This window comes from Podarcis vaucheri, assembly GCF_965113315.1.
Source record: "Podarcis vaucheri genome assembly, chromosome: 2".
NCBI lineage: Eukaryota > Metazoa > Chordata > Lepidosauria > Squamata > Lacertidae > Podarcis > Podarcis vaucheri.
In genome coordinates, this window is record NC_138760.1 from 114,147,399 (window position 1) to 114,160,125 (window position 12,727).

The window sequence follows — 12,727 nt, forward strand, 5'->3', positions numbered from 1 at the left end:
GAGAGGTGGGGTTGACCTAGCTAAGTCTAGGAACAGAACTCGGTGGTCTTAACCCTTCATGCACTAACTAGCACATATGCATAGCTATGTTTGAATGCAATTTCGCATGGAGTAAAGCTGCTGCTGGCGAGTGGAATGCAGACTACTGGGAAAGGGCATGGGCTGGGACGTTAGACAGGAGCACCCCACACAGCAAATTTTTGTTGTAGGTCTCACTCATCGCTGCTTGCAGTGTGGGATGCTCCTACACAAGCCCATGCCCTACAAAGACCAAAGCAGACATTTTGTATGCAAGAAAGTTTTATTTGTTTGACATATGCACAAAAGGTATACAAGTACCAACCATCACCACAGAAGAAGAGGAAGAGCTGGATGGGGCTTGAGAGCAAATAAATACATTCAAAATCAGTATAGACAAATCTGTTGATCCTTTTCCACACAGGTGGGTGCTCCCAAAATATTCAGGCTGGCATAGGGGAGGGAGGGCTTGGCTATAGTACCAATCACACACTATGAAGTTTAGCTATGCTTAATAAACCCCAAGGAACAATGACAACAAATAGTTCCTCTGCAAGATCAACTGAAGCTAATTTGATTAGTGCAAGGAGAGATCTGTAATCAGCCTCCCATTCATTCCAGGAGGGGACAGGCAAGAAAGACCTAGGGAGGAGCACCCCCTCTTTCTTGCAAGCCAAATTTACTTTTCTTATTTGTGGCCCAGCTTAACAGCACTATTTAGGCCACTCAAAGAACCATACCCAACATGAAGCTTTCTAAACAACCGTTTGTCCAACCGGCACTTGCAGTGTAAATGACCGGGGATACGGCCACTATTATCAGCAGGCTGGCATCGGACACAGTGAGAGGTCTCTGTATTGCATTGATTATTCCAAAGCACTCGAACAATAGTTTTAGTAAAATGGAGGGGGGAAATCGCTCCTTGCATGAGAGCACATTTGCTATCTCATACTGTAAGCTTACGGAAAGTGCAACAGTGCTACCCCAAAATCTGTGAGCTAACCATCGGGAGTATTGTGAATTAAAAACCCACTCAGATTATTATGACATTAAAACCCACTAGTGGGATTTGATGCACACAAGAGTTCAATGCGCTGCGATGCTCAAGATCATGTCCTTGCCTTTATCTATCATGGTTGAAGTGGAAACCAAGCTGAGAATAGAAGAAGCTAATAGCTACAAATCTCACATTTGGCTCTCATTTCTTACTTGACCCTTGAGTTTTGAAGGTGAGCACACCCTCACTAAGAGGTTTTCCATGCGGCATTTAGGATGAAGATGGGCAAAAACAGAGAAGCAGGCACCCCTAGAAAAGGAAGCTGTTTACATTTCTATTTCTGGTGGAAGGCTTGAGTTTTATCAGCTGGGCACATTCCAGGCTTGATGACTCGGCATCAAGAGGCTTCTTCAGAGAACTATGAGGCTCTTTGATCAAACAGGGGTTTTTAATAAGGCTAGATTGAGCTAGATCATGTTTTAAGATAAATCACATCTTCATCCTAGGGAAGAGAGATACACACAAGCCAGACTGAAATCGTTTCTAACTGCAGCAGTGTTGTTGTTGTTGTTTGTCTGATCAGATCTTGAGTACTGAGAATCTTTTGCTTTTGTATCGTACAACAAATTCTCTCTGTAGGTGCTGGAAGAATTGTGGTAGAGCTGAAACTTCAAAATAGGAGAGTCAGGTGCAAGTCAGGTGCTTTGGATGGCAACCAGGTTAGTCACTGGGCTACTTGGATGAGACCGTTCAGGTCCAGTTCGCTTCATTCCCCACTTGGTTGAGTTCTTGGGTGAACTGAGAAATGATGCTCATCTCTTGCTCAATGGCTTGGAGCCTCTCTTCTACAGTGGACAAGGTCTTCTGGAGCCTGTCCATAAGATTTCTCAGTGCATCCTGGTTCATCAAGACCTTGCAGAGAGCTTCTTGGTTCTTCAGGATGGCATCTGTGCAGAAGAAACAACTTGTTTATATGCCACCATTCCTCCAAAGCTGCCTTGAGCACTGGAATGATTCTCCACCCAACCCCATTTTATCCTACCCTATTAGGTTGAATGGGACACGGGTGGCGCTGTGGGTTAAACCACAAAGCCTAGGACTTGCCAATCAGAAGGTCGGGGGTTCAAATCCCTGCGACGGGGTGAGCTCCCGTTGCTCGGTCCTGCTCCTGCCCACCTAGCAGCTCGAAAGCACATCAAAGTGCAAGTAGATAAATAGGTACCGCTCCGGCGGGAAGGTAAACGGCATTTCTGTGCGCTGCTCTGGTTTGCCAGTAGCGGCTTAGTCATGCTGGCCACATGACCCGGAAGCCGGGCGCCGGCTCCCTCGGCCAATAAAGCGAGATGAGCACCGCAACCCCAGAGTCGGCCACGACTGGACCTAATGGACAGGGGTCCCTTTACCTTTATTAGGTTGAATGGGGATATGAATCTGGACCTCCTTGGTGCTCCTAGTCCAGGGGTCAGCAACCTTTTTCGGCCGTGGGCCAGTCCATCATCCCTCAGACCATGTTGTGGGCCAAACTATTTTTTTTTGCGGGGGTGAACGAATTCCTATGCCCCACAAACAACCCAGAGATGCATTTTAAATAAAAGCACACATTCTACTTATGTAAAACACACTGATTCCCGGACCGTTCATGGGCTGGATTTAGAAGGCAATTGGGCCAAATCCAGCCCATGGATCTTAGGTTGCCTACCCCTGACCTAATCCAACTACTGCAGACCTGGGCTCTGAAACATAGCTTAAAGCAGCGTCTCCCACCCAGGTGCCCTTCAGGAATTGGTGGGCTGCAACTTCCACCATCCCTGGGCCACTGGACATGCAGACTGGGCTCAATCAGAGTTGTACAAAACTTCTGGAGGGCACTGGATTGGGGAAGGATAAATTAATACTGGGGTTGCTAATCACCCAAATTGCATGCTTATAAGCAAGCATAGGCAAACTCGGCCCTCCAGATGTTTTGGGACTACAATTTCCACCATCCCTGACCACTGGTCCTGTTAGCTAGTGATGATGGGAGTTGTAGTTCCCAAACATCTGGAGGGCCGAGTTTGCCTGTGCCTGCTTATAAGTATAAACGTGGCCATCTAAAGGCAGGCAGAGGGAGAGGACATTAATTTTACTTAGGTTGCATACACATCACACATTTAAACAACCTAAGGCTACTGGGAGGGACGCGGGTGGCGCTGTGGGTTAAACCACAGAGCCTAGGACTTGCCGATCAGAAGGTCAGCGGTTTGAATCCCCGTGACGGGGTGAGCTCCTGTTGCTCGGTCCCAGCTCCTGCCAACCTAGCAGTTCGAAAGCATGTCAAAGTGCAAGTAGATAAATAGGTACCACTCCAGCGGGAAGGTAAACGGCGTTTCCGTGCGCTGCTCTGGTTTGCCAGAAGCAGTTTAGTCATGCTGGCCACATGACCCTGAAGCTGCTCCCTCGGCCAATAAAGCGAGATGAGCGCCGCAACCCCAGAGTCGGTCACGACTGGACCTAATGGTCAGGGGTCCCTTTACCTTTACCTAAGGCTACTGGGAGCTGTCATTTGTTAAGGGTGCTGGGAACTGTTGCCCTGTGAGGGGTAACAGTATATCCCAGGATTCTTGGGCTGGTGGGCAGGATGTGCTTTAGATCTGTAGCGTGTCTGCACCCTTAGCTACACCACTGGAGAAAAGCACAGAATCCGTCGAGCCATTTGGCTTCTAGGTCAGCCAAATCCACATTCACCAGCAGAGAATTCTTACCGAGCTCCCTGCCGCTGCCCAGATACATCCCAGAGGCTGCCTTTGAAGGAGAAGCTGCCTGCAGTGGCTGCTGTGGTGACAGCGGTGACAGCGGCGGTGGCAGCGGTGAAATTGACGGTGACAGTGGTGACAGCACTGGTTGTAGCTGACTTTGCTGTACTCCTTCATCAGGGACCTCTTGAGAGCTGTCTTGATGTTCTTGGTACGCAAACACATGCCCTATTTTGGGGAGAGAGAGAACCAATCATGGCATGCGTGGGCCCAGCCCAATACTTTATGTGTCCCCAACAGATGATTCTCATTTCAACATTAGTGTTTGGACAGCACCTTTCAGGCTGGCCTTGGGGCATATTAATACACACCTTTTGTCCTCCTGGCAGATGAGAATGACTGGGGGAGCTCAGGAGCAACAGCTGGAGAGATTACCATTACCAGCACCACCTCTGTCGTTACTGCCCCCCTTTGCCTAATAGTAGGCAAATCTAAATCCACGGCGTTTCCGTACACTGCTCTGGTTCACCAGAAGTGGCTTAGTCATGCTGGCCACATGACCCGGAAGCTGTACTCCCTCGGCCAGTAAAGCGAGATGAGCGCTGCAACCCCAGAGTCGGTCATGACTGGACCTAATGGTCAGGGGTCCCTTTACCTAGGGTGGACCATGGCTACTACACATTTGATTTGGGTCTTATCCCTACTGTCGTTTAATGTGGAGAGTAAGTTTTCCAAACCACTGTTAATTCTCTCTTGTCCACGTGACGTTCTCCTCCGCCTTTCCATATTTTCCGTCACTGATTTGAAGGGTTCCTCTTGTGAGATTTTGCTCCTCAAAGTTCGGAGTCCAAGAGTGGCTCCCTCTCACATATCAGCATATAACAATTCACCACAGTTAAGTTCTCCTGCCCAAGGCCTACCAAAATCCAAGCTGTGTAAACAGCAGTACTTTTGACCGCTTCCTATTCATGACAAAGGAGCTTGTGGAGGAAAACATCCTAGTGCCATGGTTTTCAACCAGTGCGTGGTGGCACCCTGCGGTGCTGTGAATGATAGGGATGCCACAGGCAACACTGGCCCCTGTCCCTCTTTCCTCCCCTCCCCCCATGCCTTCTTACATCTCTGCCTCCCAAAGGCTTGCACAGCTGCTTGGTGCAGTAGCTACAAGCTCCCCAGGTGAATGGTGCCTCTGGGGCTGGCTAGAGGGTCTTCCCAGGCTCCTGTGGGGCAGTGTGAGGAGGCACCTTTCTTTGGGGCAGGGGGGCAGCTCAGAGACCAGGGGTGACAGTTGTGGCTGCCAAGAAGGCTGCCAAGAAGTCTACCAAGGAAAGAGGAGGCTGGGGGAACCTGTGGGGCAGTGTGAGGAGGCACCTTTCTTTGGGGCAGGGGGGCAGCTCAGAGACCAGGGGTGACAGTTGTGGCTGCCAAGAAGACTACCAAGGAAAGAGGAGGCTGGGGGAACCCTCCACAAAGGTGTGTGTTTGAAAAATGGTGAGAGGCTGCCAGCTCTGCAGGAAAGGGGTGACATAACTGGACTTCTGAGCCCCACAGGGGTGTCACAAAAAGAATGTACAGTGGTATACCTCAAGTCGCAGACGCTTCAGGTTACAGACTCCGCTATCCCAGAAATAGTACCTTGGGTTAAGAACTTTGCTTCAGGATGAGAACAGAAATCGCGTGATGGCAGCAGGAGGCCCCATTAGCTAAAGTGGTGCTTCAGGTTAAGAACAGTTTCATGTTAAGAACGGACCTCCAGAACAAATTAAGTTCTTAACCCGAGGTACCACTGTAGTTGGTCAAGAGAGCCATGGACTCAACAAGGTTGAAAACCTAGTGGATTTCAGCCCAATGGCTCACACCTGTCCCAGTTCCAGCTTTGCTGACCTTAAAGGCATTGGTCTACTCAAGGTAACAGTCTCCTCTTAGCAAGCTTTCTTTCTTTTTATTAAATGGGCCTTTTCCCACTTCCTCCCTTAACTGGAAATCCTGATGGGTAAGTCAGAGAATAGGAAATGTAAGGCAACTGGCCTTTCCTGAGTGAGTTTGAAGAACTGGGGCTTCCACTGGGCCTATCCTTCTGGGATAGGAAGAGCATCTATCAAGGTGAGCTCCAAGTGCTTAGCAGACTGGACACACCCCAATGAAAAGTTGGAGACAGCTGCTCTGCTGGTTTTCTCTTTTTGGTGGCGAGATTTAAAAGGAGGATTTCAGAGCTCGAGAACAAATGTTCAGAACCAAACAGACTAACAAAAACAACATACCCACGCACCAAACTCTCATAATCTTTAAGATCCCATCAATTTAACAGCAGGAACCATAGCCAAGATATGCCCCCCTCCTACCCTGCCCTTTCGCTCCCGAGGTTTTTTTGGGAACGGTAAGTGTTTAGCGTTGCATTTCAAATAGTTTTTAATGACAACTGCAACAGTAAAAATGTAGGTACATAGCCAAAAAGGGGCTCAGCCCCGACCCCGTTTTCATTTAATCATAATGTCCAACAGCTCATCTGCCCATGTGCAGAGTGCATTTGCCTCACTAGCCAACTATGCCTTTACATATCTGGGATTGAGGCACAGTTAACTGAAGAGAAAACGGATCTCCTAACTCCGATAGAGGAAGGTGAAGCAATCCACCTCCTTTTAATATATATATTAATTAAAGTCGAGCCTGAAACCCCCTCACTAGAGCAATGCCGCTGTGGAAAGGGATTAAAAAGTTCTTCCCAGTAACTGAGCCCTGGAGAATCAGGCGCTGCTGCTCACCCAGTTCGGCTTTCAAGTCTTCTTTCAGGGCGACGGCGCTTTCCACCAGGGCCAAGATCCTCGCCCCCATCTCCTCCAGCCTCCCCACTCGCCTTGCCATGCCGGCAACCTCGCTTCACGCCCCAGCTGACCGCCCCACCCCCCCTCACTCAATGATTATATAGGTGCAGAGTTGCAGACGGACAGCTTCCCGGCTTTCCCCCTGCGGTTTCCCTTCAGGTCCGCCTCGAGACGAGGCCAATCAGGCTCCCGCATTATTTCCTCCGGCTTCGTTCAACTGCCGGGGGGGGGAATAAAAGCGGGGAAATGGCGTGGGCGGGGGCCGTTTTTGCTCTCTTTTCATCCCGTTCTTCGTCTAAACGCTTTCTTCCTCGTTTTCAGTCGGGTTCTTAAGCTATCCTTTAGTTGCTGCCGCCGCCGCTATTGTGCTTTTTAGAACAGAGTGGTTCTCAAACTTTTTTTTCTCTGCGCTGCGCCGATATTTTTTTTTTAATAGAAATTCATTGGGGGGGGGGAGAGAGAGACATCGTTTGTGATTTGTAAGAGTATCGCTTGATGCTCTTGCTCTCGTTTTGACAAGGGTATCCATCCATATTCTGCAAATAAATTATTCTGATACCACGCAACACTAAAATGTTTAAATGTCTCTTTGTCCTTGAATCTTTCTGCCACACCCTTTGAGAACCGCTGTTGTAGAGAATTTCTCTATCCTATTTACACAGGCCAAGTTATCTGTAGGAAATGACCCCGCTCCCGGGCATTTAGGCTTTCTTACTTGTTTCTTATTTCCGTTTTGTCGACTGTTTTACTATCCAAAAGTTCTCAAAGCAATTTATATGCGCGCGCTCTCTATTACATTTTATATCCCGTCTTTCTTCCAGAACCTATTCCAGCACTCTAACCACTGCGCCACACTGTAAGTACAATAAACCCGTATCAAATGATTCTCGTAACAAAATACATGGGGGGGGGGAAGGAAACCCCACACCCATAGCCATAACATAAATAAATTCAGAGAACACAAATACTAGGTGGTAGAATTCAAAATTTCAATCAACACAGCATACATGCAATTTTGTCATCTGTTTCACACAACCACTAGAAACACCCACTGCCTCAAGCATTATATTTGTCAGCAACTCGTACATAAACCACTCACACTCTGCAATATTACAACCCAAGTACACGGGGTCACTGCCAAGCTTAAAGCAATAAGATACAGTTTTAATACCTGAAGAACTAACGGTGTCATGTCCCTCTTCCATTGAACCACCTCAGATTCTCTCACCTGAGAGAGGCATAGGATTACACATGCATAGTGGGGTGGCCCTGTTAATTTATTTTAAAAGCAGTGGCAGGGGTGGATCAGGACCACTGGGCGGGGGAACTCCCTTTCACAATGTTTTCCATTCTAGATCTCTCGCGCCCCCAACTATAGGCACTCCTCCCCTCACAAAGGAACACATCTGATCGAAAACCAGGCTATTTTGTCATCTGGGAGGTCTCTGTGCCTTTAAGAGTTAACCAACAGAAGTTCAACAGGGGAAGTTTCCCCTGGTATGGGGAAGCAGTGGCAGAGAAACATTCCATCTCCCTTATTTCCACCTGTTAGCAAGCTGTTAGAAGCCTGGCCAAACAAAACCAAACAAAAGCAGGAGGGTTTTCACAGTTTCAAGGATGTTTTCTTCCTTTATTGAGGTTCACCTATATATCATAATAGAATAATTATAATTATAATTATAATAATAATAGCATATAGTTTAATAATTGTAATAGTGATTTAAAAAAAAACTTCTGTAGTGCTGAATTCCAAATAAAGCGAGTTCCTTTCAGACAACTGTTGCATTGCGATTTCCCCACAATAACTTAAAAATAGAAAATAAGAAGAAGCAAGGGTGGTACCGAGCAAAGGAAGCACAACTGAGAAAGCAAAAGATCTGGTCTGAATGTTGGGGGTTTCATTACCCCCTCCACCAACCCAAAAAACAACAACTGTTGCCATAAGATTTCTTTGCTGACATCATTGAGGCATAGTAGGTCTTAGCAGCATCTGCTTAGCAGCAAATGCTAGAGTGATTGCTCTAGCATCATTTCCTAAATTGGACAGAAGAGGGAAAACTGGAAGAAGTGGATGAAAGGCAGAGAGGATAGTCCTGCCCAGGAAATTTCTTCTTCTTGAGGTAAGTTGCCCTGATTTCCATTTTACAGATGGGGAACTGAGTCTAAAAGATTGTAACTGGCCCAAGGCTATCCAGTGAGTCTGTAACTGAGATTTAAGCCTAAACCTCTTGGGTCCTGGGTTATTTACCTCCAAAGAGATTCTAGTGCCTGTGGTGCTTAAGTACTCTAAAGCTGCCCTTCCCCATCCCTACGGCCTCTGGTTGATCATAGAATTGTAGAGTTGGAAGGCGCCCTGAGGATCATGTCACCCAACTCCTTGCAATGCAATTGCAATCCAATTCATGGCTCTGAGCATCTCTTTATTTAGCTATCAGCAGTTCGAATCCCCATTACAGGGTGAGCTCCCATGGCTTGGTCCCAGCTCCTGCCAACCTAGCAATTCGAAAGCACGCCAGTGCAAGTAGATAAATAGGTACCGCTGCGGCGGGAAGGTAAATTACATTTCTGTGCACTCTGGCTTGTCATGGTGTCCCGTTGTGCCAGAAGCGGTTTACTCCTGCTGGCCACATGACCCAGAAAGCTGTCTGTGGACAAACGCCGGCTCCCTAAGCCTGAAAGCGAGATGAGCACCACAACCCCATAGTCGCCTTTCACTGGACTTAACCGTTCAGGGGCGCTTTACCTTTTTTATTTAGCCCTATTAAAAAGTCCAGGTGTCATGTGGACAATGAGCAGTGGCTGCTCAGCACAAAGGACATGGTTTTTTGCACACGGTCAGGGCCTGCCATTATCACAATCACATGTTTCAGGCCTGTCTCTTACCCTATAGAGCAGGCATCCCCAACCTCCGGCCCTCCAGGTGTTTTGGACTACAATTCCCATCATTCCCTGACCACTGGCCCTGTTAGCTAGGGATCATGGGAGTTGTAGGCCAAAACATCTGGAGGGACACAGGTTGGGGGTGCCTTCTATAGAGGACTCCATCTTTCCAAACAAACTCTATAGCTACCCCTTTAAGCAGCAGACCGATGTCTGGTGTTTATGGCCACACTGAAAATTTGCAGCACCTGCCAATTCCTTCCTCTCAGGCTGTTATTAAAGGCACAGGAGCTGGCTAGCCTTTTGCAGGTCAGTGGCAATCCTGTGATTAGCTAGGATTTAATGAAGTGCCCAAGGTGGAAGAATATACACTTTTCAGAATGAGGGGAGGGAGAGAGGAAATGGGCTTATTCCCTAAGAGACTAGACTCTTTTAAGCATTTGCTCAAACCCCATCCTTTGAATGCTGGGCCAAGAAAAGACCTGATTTGTGGAATGAACTGGTTATGCAGAAAGACACTCCTCTAGGATATATATTCTATATTATATATTTGCTATGAGCTGGACTTCTCAGCTGGGTCCTGGGAGGCTTTATTGTTAGGAACTGATGGCAAGGGGAGGTTTAGATCAATCAAGGGACATCAACGGACAAGGTTGGTTTCCCACTAAGGCAGCCCCAATGCTGATTACAGTGGTACCTCGGGTTAAGAACTTAATTCGTTCCAGAGGTCCGTTCTTAACCTGAAACTGTTCTTAACCTGAAGAACACTTTAGCTAATGGGGCGCGATTTCTGTTCTCATCCTGAAGCAAAGTTCTTAACCCGAGGTACTATTTCTGGGTTAGCGAAGTCTGTAACCTGAAGCGTCTGTAACCCGAAGTACCACTGTATATAGAATCATGGAATTGTAGAGTTGGAAGGGGCCAGCTCCCTGCAATGTGGGGATCTTTCACCCAATGTAGAGCTCAAACCTATGACCCTGGGATCAAGAGCCTCACAGTGGGGATCTGGCGATTCAGGGTCATGCATGGATGTGGGAATTTTGGATTCAAGGTCAACTCTGTCGTGGACCCCTTCCCCTTGCGGCGTTTGGAAAGGTAATGCTCTCTCATCTCTTCCATAGCCTCCAACATGCTACAGAGGGACATCAAGATATAGATCTTTTCGGGCTGCATGCTCACGTGAAAGGTGACTTGCCCCAGAGAACCACTGCCATCGCTGGGCCCCATTTCTAGACTTAATCCCATGCTTCTTTCTTACTCTCAAGCAGCACCCCTTGCTTCCGCAGAACTTGGTCAGACTGGCCCATCACCCAGTACTTCCCCTAGATACCATACAATGCACCTTGCACCTCCTTTGCATCAGCAGAAGTATAGTGTCCAGCGTAATAGCACCACTCTATTCTGCCTTGATCAGACTACACATGGAATACTGGGTCCAGTTCTGGGCACCACAAATTAAGAAGGATGTTAACAAGCTGGAACGTGTCCAGAGGAGGGCAACCAAGATGATCAAGGGTCTGGAAGCTAAGCGCTTGAAGGAGCTTCTCGGGTATGTTTAGTCAGGAAAAGAGGAGAATGAGAGTAGATATGATAAAAGTAAAGGTAAAGGGACCCCTGGCCATTAGGTCCAGTCGTGGCCAACTCTGGGGTTGTGGCGCTCATCTCGCTTTATTGGCCGAGGGAGCCGGCGTACAGGTTCCGGGTCATGTGGCCAGCATGACTAAGCCGCTTCTGGCGAACCAGAGCAGCACACGGAAACGCTGTTTACCTTCCCGCCGGAAGGTACTTGCACTTTGACGTGCTTTTGAACTGCTAGGGTGGCAGGAGCAGGGACCGAGCAATGGGAGCTCACCCCTTCATGGGGATTCAAACCGCCAACCTTCTGATTGGCAAGTCCTAGACTCTGTGGTTTAACCCACAGCGCCACCTGTGTCTATAATATCTGAAGGGCTGTCACATGGAGCAAGCTTGCTTTCTCCTGCTCTGGAGGGTAGGACTCGAACCAATGGCTTCAAGTTACAAGAAAGGAGACTCGGATTAAACATCAGGAAGACCTTTCTGACGGTAAGCACGGTTCAACAGTAGAACAGACTCCCACGAGAGGTAGCGGACTCTCCTTCCTTGGAGATTTTCAAGCAGAGATTGGATGGGCATCTGTCATGGTTGCTTTAGTTGAGATTCCTGCATCGCAGGCGGTTGGACTAGATGATCTGGCGGGTCCCTTCCAACTATACAATTCTATGATTCTATGTACAGTGGTGCCCCGCAAGACGAATGCCTCGCAAGACGGAAAACTCGCTAGACGAAAGAGTTTTCCGTTTTGGAGGTGCTTCGCAAAACAAATTTCCTATGGGCTTGCTTCGCAAGACGACAATGTCTTGCGAGTTCCTGCTGGTTTTTTTCCCTTTCCTCCCCTTTTTCTAAGCTGCTAAGCCGCTTATCAGCTGATCCGATCAGCAGATAAGCCACTAAAAGCCGCTAATAGCGCTAATCCGCTAATCCGTCAATGGGCTTGCTTCGCAAGACGAAAAAACCGCTAGACGAAGAGAATCACAGAACGGATTCTTTTCGTCTTGCGAGGCACCACTGTACCTCCAATAAAGTACATAAAACACCATCTCTGTGATGCCTGCAAGAACAGAGGTATGCCTGGATGGGAATATGCATTCCTCCTCTGCTCTGTTCATTGCAAACCTCTAGGCCCGTTCCCAACAACTGGCTTTGTGAGCCAGTTCAGCCGCTCAGGGGGAAAAAAGGCCATGGTATACAGTCCACCTGGGATTGTATCGCCTCATTATGGAGAGATGCAGGTCCTACCGTTGGGCAAAGTGTAAGGAGGTAGATGCTGAAAGTGGGTGGGGAGGCAGGCAGCAGCCCCACTGCTGTTTCTTCCAAGTTCCCTAGCTGTGTAACTAACTGCTGGGGGAAGAGCTGTGTGCATCATGTGGCCTGCCCTGCACCCCTGCTGCTCTCAAGTGACGCTCAGCTCCCGGTTGAGATGGCGCCATCCTCTTCTCCTCTGCCTCGGGCAGCAAAATGTCTTGGTCCAGCTCTGGACACAGGATTTGCCACACCTTCCATCGAAGAAACTGTGTGGCACTCAGCGTCGTGCTGTCACAATCGTGTTTCTGCTTGCCAGGTGGAACCAATTCCTCTTTCCTTCCCCCCCTCCCCAGCTGTGTGCTGTTCTGGGGGCTCTCCTGACACCCCCAACCCACCCGCCAGCTGCTTTGGGGAGTTGTGTGGGGACAAAGCCCCGGTTGCCCTAGCTGGATTAA

General features: G+C 48.4%; 1 protein-coding gene across 1 annotated transcript; it reads right to left on the reverse strand.

The window, feature by feature from the left end:
- Window positions 1-1,128: 1,128 nt before the first annotated feature.
- LOC309527644 (uncharacterized protein) lies at window positions 1,129-6,650 on the reverse strand. The gene is made up of 3 exons (XM_082214462.1): window positions 6,510-6,650; window positions 3,757-3,975; window positions 1,129-1,962 (listed from the first exon to the last, which is right to left on the reverse strand). Exons 1-3 carry the CDS (start codon window positions 6,607-6,609, stop codon window positions 1,766-1,768), a joined length of 516 nt encoding a protein of 171 aa, XP_082070588.1. The 5' UTR covers window positions 6,610-6,650; the 3' UTR covers window positions 1,129-1,765.
- Window positions 6,651-12,727: the final 6,077 nt, after the last annotated feature.